At 39.9% G+C, this 16,469-nt stretch overlaps 1 protein-coding gene across 1 annotated transcript in view; it reads right to left on the bottom strand.

The window, feature by feature from the left end:
• Nucleotides 1–15,708, bottom strand: part of SGPP1 (sphingosine-1-phosphate phosphatase 1) — a 38,812-nt gene extending 23,104 nt beyond the window's left edge. The window contains exon 1 of the mRNA XM_016223856.2: nt 15,007–15,708. Coding sequence (XP_016079342.2) covers nt 15,007–15,693 — 687 coding nt within the window. The 5' untranslated portion in view covers nt 15,694–15,708. The remainder of the gene's footprint in view (nt 1–15,006) is intronic.
• Between the last annotated feature and the right edge of the window lie 761 nt (nt 15,709–16,469).

The following is a 16,469-nucleotide window of genomic DNA, read 5'->3' as shown; positions in this document are numbered from 1 at the left end:
TTCAGTCTTTGGGGCGATGCTCTAACCACTAAGCAAACTGGCTAGGACTGTGATGTGACTTTCTGCAGCAGTTTTGTGAGGGAGCCAGCAGATCCACATCCCAGCTGTGTGCATTTTTTACTCGTGGTGACTGATGAATGCATGCATTTACTAGGCCTATTCAGTATAAATTTAAAATTATGGTAATACATATAGAAAAATTTTCTGTGGAATTAAACTTTTCATACATACTTAATTTTAATTTCACAAACGTGTCTACATAAGTAAAAACAAGTTAATTAATTTGTCAATTTTTTAACACAGGCATTCGGAAAATCTACTTTATTATATAACAGACTTTCTGCTTTAACAAATGCTCCCTTGCCCGAATTAGTCCGTTATATCAAGGTTTTAAGGTCTGATAAAAGTGAGAGTTCAAATCAGTAGGGAAAAATAGATTATTCAATAAATGGTGCCACTAGGAAATATCAATTTGGATTCCTTCCTCAAAGCAAGCGATGAACACTTAGGCATAAAAAATGAAACCATAAAAGTACTATAAGAAACCACTGTAGAAAGCCATTCTAAACATTACACAAAACTAAGAAACCATGAAATAAAAAACTAATACATGGCCCTGGCCGGTGTGGCTCAGTTGGTTGGAGTATCATCCTGTGCACTGAAAGGTCAAGGGTTCAATTCTCAGTCAGGGCACCTATGCAGGTTGCAGGTTCGATTCCTGGTCAGGGTTCATATGGGCGATATTTCTCTTTCACATTGATGTTTCTCTCTCACTCCCTCTCCCTTCCTCTGTTTCTAAAATCATTTTTTTTAAAAAAGACTAATATATAAAAAGGAAAACTTTCTATTTATAATAAAACAAAGTCAGAAAAGAAGAATTTAGGACATTTCCAAATCACACCACAAACAAAAGGAAAATATCACCACAATAAAAAGGGCTTCAAAAACCAATAAGTAACCCAAGAGAAACAAAAACATATATCCATGCAAAAACTTAAGCAAAAAGACCCATAACAAGATTATTCAAAATAACCAAAAAGTGAACCCAATGTCCATCAGCAGATGAAAAATAAAGTTTGGTATATCCACCAATGGAATAGTACTCAGCAAAACAAATGGAATGAAGTACTGATACTATAATATGGATGCACCTTAGAACATTATGCTAAGTGAAAGAAGCCAGTCACAACAGACTATATGTTGAATGCATCCATTTACATGAAATGTCCAAAGTAGGCAAATCTACAGACAAAGTGAATTAGTGGCTGCCTGGGCCTGGGGGGAAATGGGGAGTGACTATAGGTCCAGGGTTTCCTTTAGGGATGATGAAAATGTTCTAAAGTTGATTGTGGTGATGGTTGCACAGTTCTATGAATGAACTGAATGCCACGGAGTTCTATATTTTAAATGGGTGAATTATATGGTATAAGAATTAATTTAGATAAGCTGTTTTATACACACACACACATATATTTATTTATTTTGAGAGTACGTTTATTCAAGCTGCAGACAGTGAAACAAAGAAGGGCCTAGGATAGAAGAAGCAACAGGAAAGAGCCTAGGCGGGGCTGCTTTGGTTCTCTAGAAATGTTCAGGAAAGAAATGAACCTAGGCAGGGTTGCTTTGGCTCACTGAGAAGTCAAAGAAAAGGGGGCCTTGAAGACAAGTTCGGGGGTTAGCCTGGGACAAGCTGGCACTGCCCATTGCTCCCCTGGCTACAGTCTTATGTGGTTCCTTAGAGTTTAGGAGATGAAGGCCTGAAAGGGAAGAAGAGGGGGAAGGGAAAGGCACAGGCAGGCAGGCTCCTTGGACGGATATCATGTTAAGCTGTTATATATTTTAAAACAAAAAAACAGTAAGTAGAGGTGACAGGATTTGTTTCTGCCCATAAAGGATTAACTGTTGAAAGAACAGCTGTTCCACTGTAAACAACCAGAAAAGGAGACAAGTTATATGAAACAACTGCTTTCAAATATTGGGAAACAAGCAGCACAGGACTGTGATTAATGAGAAAAGGGAAACAAATGCGATGAGCCCTATGATTGTCCTAGCTTGCTGCTAGAGGCAGTTTCCAGGCTGCTGCATGTGAGGAGGAACCAAAACAAAGTTGTGCAGTCTCATTGAGTTAGGAGAGGGACTAGAGTTCACGGAACCCAAAGCAGCAATATTTTGCAGGACAGAGTCCTGAAGAGAGGAATCTGCACAGAGAATGAGCCCTAAGGATCTGTAGAGGGGTCTCTGAAAATTTTTAGGTGAGTACTAACCTGTGCACGATGGGGTACAAGTCCATGAGGCTGAGGTAAAAAGAAAGACTAGAAAGTAGTGATCCAAACAATTCCCGAAGCTCACATAGCACTGGAATTGCTTTCCCATCGGGCAGAGTGCTAAGAAATTGGGTCTTTAGAACACCACCTTATTAGTGAGGCTAAAGTAGCTTCTAGACTATCGTTAGTCAGGGCCCACTAGCAAGCCTAAAAAGATTAAACTGACAAGCAATTTAACTGTACACCAGAACAAAGTCCAACACTACTTAAAGGAATACAACAAAATCTAAAACTATATAAAAATTACCAAAGAAGCAGGAGAATGTGATCCATAACCAGGAGAAATAGTAGGATCACATAATGATGACAGAGATGATGAAATTAGTGGATAAGGAACTTACAATAACCATTTAAAATCTTACAAACATACTCAAGGAAATAAAGGAAAACAGGAACTTAATGAATAGAGAAATGGAGATTTTAAAAAAGTCCTAACTGGAACTTGTCTATATAAAGTATCTGAAATTATATCCCATCCTACTTAATGAGTTTACCAGGAAATTAGACATCACAGAAGAAAAGATGAGTAAACTTGAAAGTTAAAGTAACAGAAACTATCAAAAATGAAGCAGAGGGTAAAAACACTGCCGTAATCATCATCATCATCATCATCATCATCATCATCATCATAGCATCAGTGATCTGTGAGTTACCAGTGTGAAACAGTCTAACACACATGAGATTCGAGTTCCAGAAGGGAACGGTGTGAGGGAAAAGAGGAGAAAAAATATTTCTAGAAATAAGGCTTGAACATTATACAAAAATAATGCAAGTTTTATAACATATGTAGATGTAAAACATCTGAAAACAATAATTCTAAAAAGGGGAGAGGGAAAAATGAAAGTATATTGCTGCAGTATATCCTACACATTAAGTCCTCAGTTAATACTGTAGATAAGTTCTTGGAAATTGCAACTTTAAGTATGATGAGACATAAGGAAAGCAAATTTACCATAGGCTAATTGATAACAAGAGTTAGGTTTCTACAGCATATTTCTGGTCACAAAAACATCACCAAACTTCTAAATAAAGATTCAAAACACTTCTAATATCAAACATTGGGGAAAAAAGTGAGCTATATATACATTTAAGAAAGATTAATTTTATAAGTAAGATAATTATTTTCCAACTGCTTATTCCAGTGTAAGTCTGCAGTTCGTCAGAGCCTCTGCAGGAGGCTCAGGGGGAAAGGTGGGAACCCACCCTGGACAGGACACCTTTCTACCACCGCAGGGCACACTCACACACACACCCACACTCATTTAGACTGGGGACCATTTAGACACACCAGTTAATCTAATATCCACATCTTTGGGATGTGGAAGGAAAGCCAGGGTACCCACAGAAATCCATGCAGACATGGGGAGAATATGCAAACTTCACAGGGACAGCGGCCTGGCCCGGAACTGATTTTCTTTTCCCATCAACGTTGTAACAAAATGACATTGAGTGAAACATTATTTAAGCCCTAGCTGGTTTGGCTCAGTGGTCAGAGTGTCAGGCTGGCACCCAGACTGAGACTGAAGGGTCCCAGGTTCGATTCCAGCCAAGGGCACATACCTCGGTTGCAGGCGGGAGACAATTAATTGATGTGTCTCTCACATCAATGTTTCTATCTTTCTCTCTCTCTCTCCACCCCTCCTCCACTCTCTCTGAAAAGCAATGATACCAAAAACAGTTAAAAAATCAGTAGGCAATCAACAATCTAATAGAAAGGCTCTAAATAGGCAGTCCTGGAACATTTCACTAATTAAACAAATTATGCTATATTAATATAGTGGAACATCATGCAAATATGAAAAAATTAGGTAGCTCTCTATATATAGCTGTGTGCACCTAGTGATGGGATATGTTCTGAGACATGCAAGATGCGTCGTAATGTGTTGTTAGGCAGTTTGTGGTCGTGCGAACATTAGAGTACACTTACACAAACCTAGATGATACAGCCTATTACACACCTAGCTTTCTGGGGAGGAAAAATAACTTCCTCTCTATTCTCCTGGGTTCTTGGCTGAGATATCCCAGGAATAAAAGACACATTAGCAGGAGAAAAACAAAAGTTTAGTAACACCTGCATACATGAAGGAGATGGAGGAAAACTAAGTTAACTCGCTAAAATGGCTGAAACCACCACCTTAAAATACCATAGTGGAAGACAAAAGAAGACGTTGGGGGTGGAGGGAGTCAGTGATGAGAGATTACCAAGAACAGTAAACAAGGGTAAGGTTGTTATGCAGGCTTATGTCTTCTCTTCTGCACTGAGAAGACCTTCTAGAGATAGATCGTCACCCTGTTCTACATACAAAGGGCAAATTCTACTTGGTTTTCAGAGCTTCTCCCACATGTGCCATTTCATAAAATTAACCAGCCTAAATTAATCCTTCTGTCAAAAAGACATATTTTGGGGTGATATATTCTATTTCCCTACAGCTCCTAGGTAGGCTACAATCCTGTACAGCATGTTACTGTACTGAATACTGAAGGCAACTGTAACATAACTGTATCTGTGTAATGCTTTGCACTACCACACCAGAACAGCTACCATATCACCAGGCAATAGGAATTTTTCAGCTCCATTGTTATCATGGGACCAACTTTGTATATGTGGTCCTTTCTTGGCAGAAACATTATTTAGCACCTGACTGTAATTCAGAGAGTGCTCCTACGGGCAGGCAGTATCCAGCAGGATAGTGTCATTATGCAGCCAAACTTCCTGCATTTGAATCCAGGCTCTATTATGTACTTGCTGAGTCATCTTGCACAAGTTACTTAACTTCCTTCTGCCTCAGTTTCTTCTACAAAGAAGTGGTAATACTCATAAGATTGTATGGGAATTAGAAAAGGTAAGTGATTTAAGGCATTGAAAACAACCCCAAGCACAAAATTGGTGTTAACTGTTGAGTAAAGAAAAGGAAAATCTCCATAGTACATTTTTAAATGAAAACAACAAGGTCCATCTGTATAAAAAATAAATTCTATAAATATATGTCCACAAAAGTAAAGACTATTTCTAGAAGGCTAAACAAGAAATATAAAACAATAAATCCTTCTGGAAAAGAGAGACTGCTATCTTTGGAACAAAAGAAGAAAAATGTACTCTTCCCTTTGTATTTTTATGTAAATATTGAATTTTCTACAATGTGTTACACTCAAGTAAAATTAATTTTAAATAAATAATTAACAATAAGCATTTATAAAATCAGGAAAATGTGCATTTCGAACGCAAGTATCATGGTAGGTAAAAAAAAAAAAAATCAAGTAGCAAACCAATTTGATTTTCAATAAATTGTTTCTTGCCAGCTTCCCTGGGCTCCTGAAGCAATTTCTGGTCTTTGTCATTTGGGACCTACTTTTGTAACTCTTACTTCCTTCCTTTTACCTTTTCATGATCTCACAGATATCTTCCTTTATTACCTACAATAATCTATATTTTGATAGAATATCTTCCTATGTACTTTTTTTTTCCAAAGCTCTTATTATGTTTATTGAGTTTTTTATTTATGTCAGAAATATAGAGGGGAAAAGGGTTATCAAATATGCATTTGATTTCAGTCAACTTCATTTTATGTTTAAAACACAAATATTTGTGAATATTGCATATGTATGTACATACACAACTTCTCAAGGCATATAAGAGCTTTCTGCATTTTAAGAACAATGCTATTTCAAAACAATTTATTATTGCAAACATTCTTTAACAATCACAATATGATTTGAAAAGTTTTCTGCATTAGCTCTGGAGTTTATCTGTGTAATTCAGCCTCTGCCACTTACTAGCTATGTTACTTAGACTAAGTTATTTAACCTCCTTCTATCTCAGCTTCCTAATCTGTAAATTTGTTATGAATAGTAGGTCCAAACATTGGGATGTTATAAGAGTAGACTAAATGAGGTAACAGACATTTCAAACAATGTCTGACCCACAGTAAGACCTTAATAAATGTTAATGTTGATTATATAACATTATCATTACTAAAAATTGTGAAAGCATATGGACTAGTTGGGAATGAGTTTGGTTAATTAGTGTCATCACATAAAAAATATGTGATGACACTAATTTTTTAAAATGAAATTCATAGTTTTAAAAAATGTTATTCAATCAAGTATATAATTAGAACTCATTATATGTCATATTATTTAAAATTAAGAATTTTATTTCTAGAAATATTCAACCATAAATAAAAAATGAATGCTTTATTTTTTATTTCAGATTATTCTTCAAAGGACTATGTTCTTAGTATCTAATGCCCCTTTATTTTCTATTTTTTCCCTATTCAGGCTACAAAAGTTCCAATGAATAATATGAGAGCAATAATCATTACTCTGGTCACTGGATCTCAAATTATTTAATATTCAGAGAAATGCTATAATACTTTCTATCACTGTAATGTTTTTAAAATTATTTTATTTTATTTTTGTTTAAAATATTACAAATGTCCCTTTTTCTCCCCAATGACCTGTTCCACCCCATCCCATTCCCCTCCCCAGTCCCTCTCCCCACCATTGTCCGTGTCCTTGGGTTGTGCATACATGCATATAAATTCTTTGGTTACTCTCTCCCCCTCCACACACCCGCGCTCCTCCATCCCTCTGACATTTGTCAGACTCATCTATGCTTCCATGCCATTGCATCTATTCTGTTCATCAGTTTATTAAGTTCTTTAGATTCCACGTATAAGCAAGATCATGTGATATTTGTCTTTCGCTGCCTGGCTTATTTCACTTAGCATAATATTCTCCAGATCCATCCATACTGTCCCAAAGGGTATGAGATTCTTCTCCACACCCTCGCCAGCGCATGTCGTTTGTTGATTTGTTGATGGCAGCCATTCTGACAGGTGTGAAGTGATACCTCATTGTGGTTTTAATTTGCATCTCTCTGATGATTAGCGACGTTAAGCATCTTCTCATGTGTCTCTTGGCCTTCCGTATGTCTTCTTTGGAGAAGTGTTTATTTAAGTCCTTTGCCCATTTCTTAATTGCGTTGTTTGTCTTCCTCTTGCTGAGTACTATGAGTTCTTTGTACACTTTGGAAATTAGCCCCTTATCAGATATATCCTTGGTAAATATGTTCTCCCAGACCGTGGGATTCCTTTGTATTTTGTGGCTGTTTTCTTTTGCTGTGCAGAAGCTTTTTAGTTTGATGTACTCCCATATGTTTATTTTTTCTTTTGTTTCTCTTGCCCTAGGAGATGTATCAGTGAAAAGTCCACTACGTGGGATGTCTGTGACTTTACTGCCTATGTTTTCTTCCAGGATTTTTATGGTTTCGTGACTTACATTTAAGTCTTCTATCCATTTTGAGTTTATTTTTGTGTATGGTGAAAGTTGGTGGTCTAGTTTCATTCTTTTGTGTTTTTTAAAATTCTTTTCGTACCAAATACTTCCTTGGAGCAATACTGTTCCTAACTCCCTTTTTTGTATTATAACATATCCTTAAAAGATTCAGAGTGGAACTGCAAAAGAACTGAGACAGCAATGTTGAAGAAATATTAAATATCTACTGTAAACATCAAGAATTAATTTTACTGGAAGGGGCTGAAGAAAGTTCCTTTTTTCCCCTCAAAAATCTTTGTGGAACTTAAGTAAATGGATTAGAATCTCTGGGAGTAAGGTACAGAATCTGCGCTTTAAACAAGCCCCCAATTAATTTTTGGGGGGAGATCCACTGTCATTTTAAGAACCAATGAGGAATAATAAAACAGAAAGGGTTAATTTAAAAAGCTCCTTGTAGGAAGTGAATCTTGAGAAGATTTCAAGTAGGAACATTAAGTGGCAGGAAGGAGTGGGTACTTATTCCAAACCAAAGGGATGATATATGAGATAACTCAGAATGTTTCAGCATTCTAGGCATATAGAATTAACCTCACCTGTGTTAAATAAGCAGTAGGAACATAGTGGACAGACAGGACTGTCTACCAAAACTGCTATTAATTAGAAAACCACCAGGCTTTCACTGTTTAATTCTTCTTACAGTTTCCAATTTTTTTCATTAACCACTCTGGAAATAGAAGTCTGCAAAGTATTACAATGCTAATTGACAGAGAAGAAGACCAAAACAACTTCAGCAAAGGGAGGTACCTTTGTTTTCAATTCATAACAAGGATTTTAAAAAAAAGTAGAAAGGCAAAAAGGTCATTTTGGCCTCCCGTTTTTGTGCACCTGAGTGTGCGAGCGCATGCTTTCTCTCTCATGCCCACACATTTCCCCATTTTCTTTCCCCAGGTGCATTTTCTTCTTCTTTTTTTTTTTTGGCTAATCCTCATCTGAGGATATATTTTCCATTTTCAGAGACAGTGGGGGGGCGGGGGACATCAGGTGAGAGAGGCACATTGATTGCCTCCCCATGCACCCTCATGCCATCCCCCTGGGGGGGGGTGCTAGGAATTGAACCTGCAACCCAGGTAGGTGCCCTTGACCAGAATCAAACCTGCAACCCTCTGTTGGGTGGGCAGACGCTCTAACCACTTAGCAACACCAGCCAGGGGACCCCAGGTGCACTTTCTTTTGCCTCTATACCTTACTTCCTGAGCCCACATAGCCCAGGTGGCTCACCTCTTCCATGGCTAATTCCTTCTACCTCTGTGACTTTCAAAATAAACTTTTGCTTGTATTTGAATCTTGGCTCTGAGTTTTTTCTTAGCCAAAACTCAAGAACTGAGGATGTTGAACTGAGGTCTAACATCTGGTGCCATTCACCATTCACAAAAGAACCTGTTTCTACAAGTTATGAAATGTATTCATAAATTTGCCAATCTAAGAAATGCTAATTGCTTACTTTTAGTTGTCACAAAAAATTAAGGTTTCTAAGAGTTAAGAATTCTAATTAAGGTGGAAAGAAACTGTGTGTTTTGAGTAACAGAAAGTAGAAAATCCGAAGAAACTGAGTTGTTCTAAAGTTAGTTATTACTGAATGAGTTAAGACGAGACAAACTAAAAGGAACTAGAAAAGTTATAGAATGTTTATGAAAAGAAATCTTAAAGAAATGTTATATATGGTTAAAGTAAATAAGATTGGAATAAATTTAATTCAATAAATGAATTTAAATTACAAAAGCAAGCTAATAGAGAATTAAAGTTTTGTTGTTTTTCACTATGTCAAAAAGGATAAGGTTTTTCCTGTATTTATTGTTCTACTCCAAATAATGATATGAGGAAAAATTTTTCTACCTAGAAAGCAAAGATTGTATGTGGGGGGGGGGGTTAAATCCTTGTGTTGTATTTGTATACACAGATTAATACTAAAATAAATATTCCAGAGATTTTATAAAAATCTCCAAGAGTCTACAAAGTTCCGATATAATTTCATTTGTAATTCTTTAATTTTTTAAAAAAATCCTCACCCGAGAATATTTTTTCCATTGCTTTTCAGAAAGAGTAGAAGGGAGAAGGAGAGAGGAAGAGAGAGAGAGAAAGAGAAACATCGATGTGAGAGAGACACATCCATTGGTTGCCTCCTGCAGCTGGGGATCAAGCCTGCAACCGAGGTATGTGCCCTTAACTGGAATCGTACCTGAGACCCTTCAGACCGCAGACGGATGCTCTAACCACTGAACCAAACCAGCTAGGGCTCATTTGTAATTCTAATTGTTATCTTGGAATGCTTTATCTTACACAAAAGCAAAGTTCTTTGTCAACTGCATTATAATCAGATTAATAACCATGTCATTTTAAGTTTCGTCATTTACAAAGTCATTGTTTTACTTGGATGCATTTGCAAATAGGTTTCATCTCAAAGATCCATGAAAAGGACTCTGACTTAATACTAAAACAGAGTTTTCTGAGATTAAATTTTCAGATCATACCCTTAAACAAGATGCAGATTTATAGAACTCTAAGGAATAACTGGATTTATGGAAATACTGGCAGATGATCTGGATAAAAAAGAATTGATTATATGGGACTGACTGAACTTAGGATAATTATGATTTTCAAAATTCTTTTGTTTTCCAGATGTAAGGAAACTTGTATTTCTTAGAGCAGTATGGTAAGTCATACCTTTGTAAGCAATACTGAAGCCTTTATATTTTTCTCCCTACCTGATCTCTCCAGAATTCGGAAACTCTTAAATGAGTACTATTTAATTTTCATAGCAATATCATTGTTTGCATGAATTCAATGAGAATCTGTTCTCTTTATAACAGGACACAGTTGGAAACTGGTTTTATTAACCAAGACTTTGAGTGGAATGTCATGTTTGAGAGACATGTATAGACTCTGGATGTCACCAGAAAGCTTTAAGGAATTAAGATCGACTTTGGCCCTGGCCAGGTAGCTCAGCTTGTCCAGATACACCAAGGTTGTGGGTTCAGTCCCCCATCAGGGCACATACAAGAATCAACCAATGAATGCCTAAATATGTGGAACAACAAATCGATGTTTCTCTCTCTGATGAATTAAAAAAAAAGATAGACTTTGGAAGCTAATAAAAGCCCCTTGGAAAAACAGTATGGTACCTTGCTTATTCATGGTTCATAGCACTCTTTGCAGGTGAAAAAAGAAGGTTGCTTTCCTGGGAGATGGTAAAGAAAGAACTGCAAGCCCGGCCGGGCGTGGCTCAGCAGTTGAGCATGGACCTAGGATCCAGGAGATCGTGGTTCGATTCCCGGTCAGGGCACATGCCCAGGTTGTGGGCTCGATCCCCAGCGGGAGGGCGTGCAGGAGGCAGCTGATCAATGACTCTCTCATCATTGATGTTTCTCTCTCTCTCTTCCTCTCCCTTCCTCTCTGAAATCAATAAAAATATATTAAAAAAGAAAGGAAGGAAGGAAGGAAGGAAGGAAGGAAGGAAGGAAGGAAGGAAGGAAGGAAGGAAGGAAGGAAGGAAGGAAGGAAGGAAGGAAGGAAGGACTGCAAGGCATTTTAGGGGACCTCGAGAACTTGTGGAATTCATCCAAATCTATGGTTATTGCAGGCAAAGTCTGATGGCAACTATGTGGCTTGGTTTCTTCACCCTGAGAGGCTATTGAGAGTTTAATCTGGAGATTCCTTATGAGACTCCAGCAAAGCAGATTTAAGAGAGTCTATATAATCAATTACTATTATTGTTGAATTTTTGCAAATAAGCCAAATTTATTGAAACTATATTTAGGCACTAAATAGTCTTGATGTGATCATCTTTGAGAAAAATGAGGCTGATCTCAGGGAGAGAAACTATGTTACCATAGAATCTACAGGATGGGGTAAATGTAGGTTTGCAATAGTTTGTATGGAAAATAATACAATAATTAATAAATAATACAATTATAAACTCTGCGTATCACGTACTCACAACTATAAACCTACTCTTGTCACACCCTACATAATACAGAATTATGGATATAGACTCTAATCCAGTTAAATGTCATTAAAGTTTTACTGGACTGGATCCTGAATTTTTCTAGTTTCCTTAAATATTTGCCTATAATCCTATGAACTATTGTTTCATTATCCCCCATCCATTGACTTGGAATTATTAAGAATGAAAACTCTTCTGGGCCTTGCAATTGCAAATGGCAGCTAAAGGATATAATATAAACTTCAGAAAAATCACTACAACAGCTCATACTTAAACAGTCTCAGTGACTGATGCTGTGTAAGCCACGTAGAATTCACCAGAGCACCTGATGACATCATCAGAGACATTCAAAAAGGCAGACAAGGAGGATCTATCAGATAGTCACTGCAGGCCTTCATTCCAGCAAAAGAAACTTTGGGCCTTACATCCAGAAATATTCTCAACTGACAGGCTTACAGACTCAGAAGCTGGTTTATAATTTGCTCTGATCATTATCCTTTTTTTCTTCTCTATTCATAGACATATCCCTTATTAAACACCTGACTGCTTGCATATACAGTATAGGCCTCATTTTGGGGACCCATGTGCATAGTGATGCCTCCTGAAATGAGACTCAACACATTTCACTAAACTGAACTTTTCTCAAAACTGAATGGCTGAATCAATGAAATATGGAGCAAGCTACCAACTTGGCTTCTAGAATGTGAAAGTTTATTATTTAAAGTTTCAAAGGCGAGACACTAAAGGGAAAACAATTATGTCAACCTGAAGGTGCTTTTTGGGATACTGACTTTAAGCTATTTATTAAGAAACAAAAACTCACAACCTTAGACTTCTGCCACTTTCCTGCCTAAGAAATACAGAGAAAAACCTGCTTCGGGAAGGATATTTTAGAATGCTGCCTTAGCCTAACTTGATTTAAGTACGGTAAACAAGAGAGCTTCAGGCACCTGCTAGTATTCTGTATACCCCTCTGTCCCAATGTTTCTGAGGGCCTAGTGGGGTTTTCCTGCCCTTTGTGTTCTGCTCTTTTCAACTACCAGTAAATGGCCCATTCTCACTTCTGAAATCGATTACCGCATTCCCCCCTTCCCCTTTTTCCTTTGTTTAAATAGTTTTATATACCCAGTGCTGCCTGTCTGGGAATTTTCATGGATTTATCATGTCTATGTGAATCCCCCCTGCACATGTATTCAACTTTTATTCCCACCCCAGTTTTAAAAAATAGTCACCCTGGCTGGGTGGCTCAGTTGGTTAGAGCATCATTCCTGATAGCTCAAGGTTTCGGGTTCTATCCCTGGTCAGGGCACATGCAGGAGTCAACCAATGAATGCATAAGTGGGTGGAACAATAAATTGACATTTTATTCTCTCTCTCAAAAAGCAATAAAAAATGTCATTTTGGTTTTTGTACTGAATTTTATAGTCATACATTTGTAAACATAGAACTTTTATATAAGGGAGCCTTTCTTTCAAAACTTCTAACCAAAAGATAAACAATTATTCAAATTTAGAAGTTTATTCAAATTTATAGTAAAAAATTTAAAATAATAAATTTAAATAATTAATTATATAAGATTAATTTAAATGTAATTGGTGTTTCCACATATGTAAAATGACAGTTTGAAACTCGTAAATTTCTAAAATCCTGCGTAGTTCAAATTCTAAAATTGTATGATATACAAATTCCTCAAACTTTGAATTAAATATACTAGGTTGTTAAAAAACTGTAAGATAAGCTTATTCTGATAATTCAAATAATTCTGAAATGTTAGAATACTGATAGCTGCATCCTGTAAACAATCCATCAGTACAGTACTGTTTTCAGACTTCCTGTTAGCATGTGTTCTGAGTGAATGATGACCAATAAATATTTTCTCTTACTTGGACTGTTAATGTTAGCAGAATGCAACATAGCTACTGACCAAGGAGTTATAAAAGGCCCTATAATTATAGAATACTGAAAAAGTCTCATGAACATATGAAAAACATCATTACCTAACCAGTGAATATCATGCCAAACATAACTGAGTACAGTACCTTAACTCCTGAAATGTTTAGATTAAATAAAATTTGAGATATTTATCTATATGCAAAACAGGCAGCACTGCTTTACAATCTGAATATCACGGTAACTCTCCTTTGGTTAAACAGGAAAAAAGTCTGTCCATGGTACTCTTCCCCTGTAATTCTGTCATTCTTACTACACACGTTACATATTTTCCATGTACTTAAGAGCGATGCACTGCACAGAAGTGTCCATGGGAACAAGATTTGATCTATACTGAAACTACATCTGGGAGAAGTAAGCTTATCATAAAGGAGTGTTACACAGAATGTGTATTTCTCAATGTGTATTATGCTGTAATGGGAAAAACATAGAAAGTCTGACTCCTTAGAGCCTCCATAAATATTAACTTTATTCTTAAATTAAGGGACTGGCATTACAATTTAAAACACAGATAAAACAAGATAGCAGCCTAAGAATAAACTCTGCATCTGTAAGAAAGAGTTTTTAAACTTAATTTGGGGATCATGGGGGGAAACAAAGAGGGAGGCCAAAAGAACTGGGCAGAACACAAAACGTTTACCATTCAATACTCTTCCCAACTGTCAGGCTGACCCTGCTGTTTTTACAAACTTGCCATTTTTACAAACCGACTAATCTGGTTGAGAACCCTCATTTTAAGAATAAAACCACGAATTTTTAAAGCTAATGTAACAAGCCTAATGCTGCCATAGCTCAACAACTGATACTACAGATTAGTGATCCAGAAGATAAACTTCGGGTTCAGCAAATTAGCAACCACACCCCTTAAAAAGAGAACTCAACACTGTTCTCCATTAACTTACATAAAGGGTGGCTCTTTGGTTTAAAATTCATTACTTTATTGCCGGGACCGACCATGTTTGTTTTGGAATTATACTGTTTTATAAACCCTGACTCCGAGGAAAGTTAAAAATTTTACCTATGCCTGAAACTATCAGTTTCGGGGAAGACACCACATACTACAGCGAAACTTGAGTCTTAGTTATCTAACAATTAATTATAAGGACATTATAATTAATCACAATGATATTCTGTGCACTACAAGAATTAAAACGGTTTAAAAACTCAACCGAAGCCCAATGGTGATGTATGACTTCACGAACAGTGTTTCTTTTGGGTTCTAAGAAAGACATTACTATTAAAATATGGTTTGATGGCTAAGTCTGTAGGTTTTCTCGATAATTTAATTTTTTAAACCTAGAAAGGGGCCTGTTTGCGGGCACTGTGAAAACCTACGGAAAGAGAAGTTTGGAAGGGGAAGGACGGGACAAATTAAAAGAACCGCGGAGCGCAAAGAGAACTCCTTGTTCTTTAACGCCCCGCGGCTGAGCGGGGCGAGGAGAGGGAAGGACTTACCTGCCAGCGGCCGTAGGTGAGGAGGACCATGGAAATGGGGATGGCGGTGCCGGACATGGCATGGGTGGAGGGCATGCTGTACTCGGAGTTGTAGAAGACCTCCAACTTCACCACCGGCGGCGAGGCGGGCCGCGGCCAGCGGATGATGTCCTTGGTGCACTGGCCCAGGTACATGACCAGCACCCAGATGACCACTAGCCTCCGGCCCACCAGGGCGTCCAGGTTCCAGATCCAGAAGGGGAAGAACAAGATGTAGAAGAGTTCGTTGCCCAGCTCCGTGCCGAAGCAGAACAGGTAGTAGAGCGGCCAGTTGCTCACGTTGGCCAGCTCGCCCTCCTCGCCCGTCAGCGAGTTTCGCCGCAGGGCGCCCGCTCGCCGCCGCGAGGCCGGGCCCAGCTCCGGGGCCAGTCCGTTCCGCACGCCGTTGGGGGCGCCGCCGCCGCCCGGCTTGGCGGGGCACTGATTGCGGTCGCTCCCGGGGGGCTGGGGGCCTCCGCACGCCCCAGGCTGCCGCTCTCGGCACCGGGAGTCTCCGGAGAGCGGAGCCTCCGCCTTCTCTTCCTCCCTCGGAGCCGCGGCGGGGCGGCTCAGCGGCGCTTCCACCCCGCACAGCCGCTGGAAACGGGCCACTTTCTGCGGCTCCTGCAGACGGCCAGCCAGCTGAGCTAAGCGCTGCCTCAGCGACATGATAACGGGACCCGCGCGGCCCGCGAACCGGAGGACGACGGCAGGATGGGGGGGCCGGCCGCGGGCGCAGCCCCGAATCGCTCCTGCGCGCCTGGCCGGTGGCAGCGGTGGCGGCAGCGGCGGCGGCAGCGGCGGCGGCAGCAGCGCCTCGCTCGACCCGCTGGGTTGTGTAGGGTGACCGCGCCACAGGCCGCAGTAGCGGCCGCGCGCCACAACCTCCCCCGCGCGCGCGCCCCAACCTCCTCCGCGCGCGCTCCGCCACCGCCCGCGGCCTCCACGCGCCGGCGCGCGCCGAGCCCCGCCCCTCCCCCCGCTACTGCCCTGGACGGGCGCCGGGCCGCGCTCGGCCGCCTCGGGCGCCTCGGGAGGTGTCTAGGTGCGGAGGCCTGGCGCCGCGGCGGCCTCAGGTTCGCCTCGTACCCGCCAGGCGTCGCGGCGCCCGGCGTGCGCGAGGCTGCGCGTCCTCGCTCGCCAACTTCCGCGGCCGTTTCCCTCGGGCTGCGCTTGCCCGCTGTGCTTCTTCGAGCCCCGGCTCGGGGAGGCCACGAGCCTGGTGCTCGCTTCGGCGGTGCCAGTGGCCAAGCACCCGGATATCCTGCTGGCACAGAATCAAATGGTGAACGGTGAATGGTGGCGAAGCGGCCACCACGCGCCCGGAATCGTTGGACTAAATCATCACAAGTAATTAGAGAGCTGTCTGTGCGGGCTGATGTCCTGAAAGCCACGTGCCAATTGACCAGTGGTGGCAAGACTGCATGCGGATCCCAGGACGATAC

Source organism: Miniopterus natalensis, chromosome 1 (genome assembly GCF_054644295.1).
Source record: "Miniopterus natalensis isolate mMinNat1 chromosome 1, mMinNat1.hap1, whole genome shotgun sequence".
In the NCBI taxonomy this organism is placed as follows: Eukaryota; Metazoa; Chordata; class Mammalia; order Chiroptera; family Miniopteridae; genus Miniopterus; species Miniopterus natalensis.
Note: the sequence above shows the minus strand (reverse complement) of the source record. Positions and strands in the feature narration are given on the sequence as shown.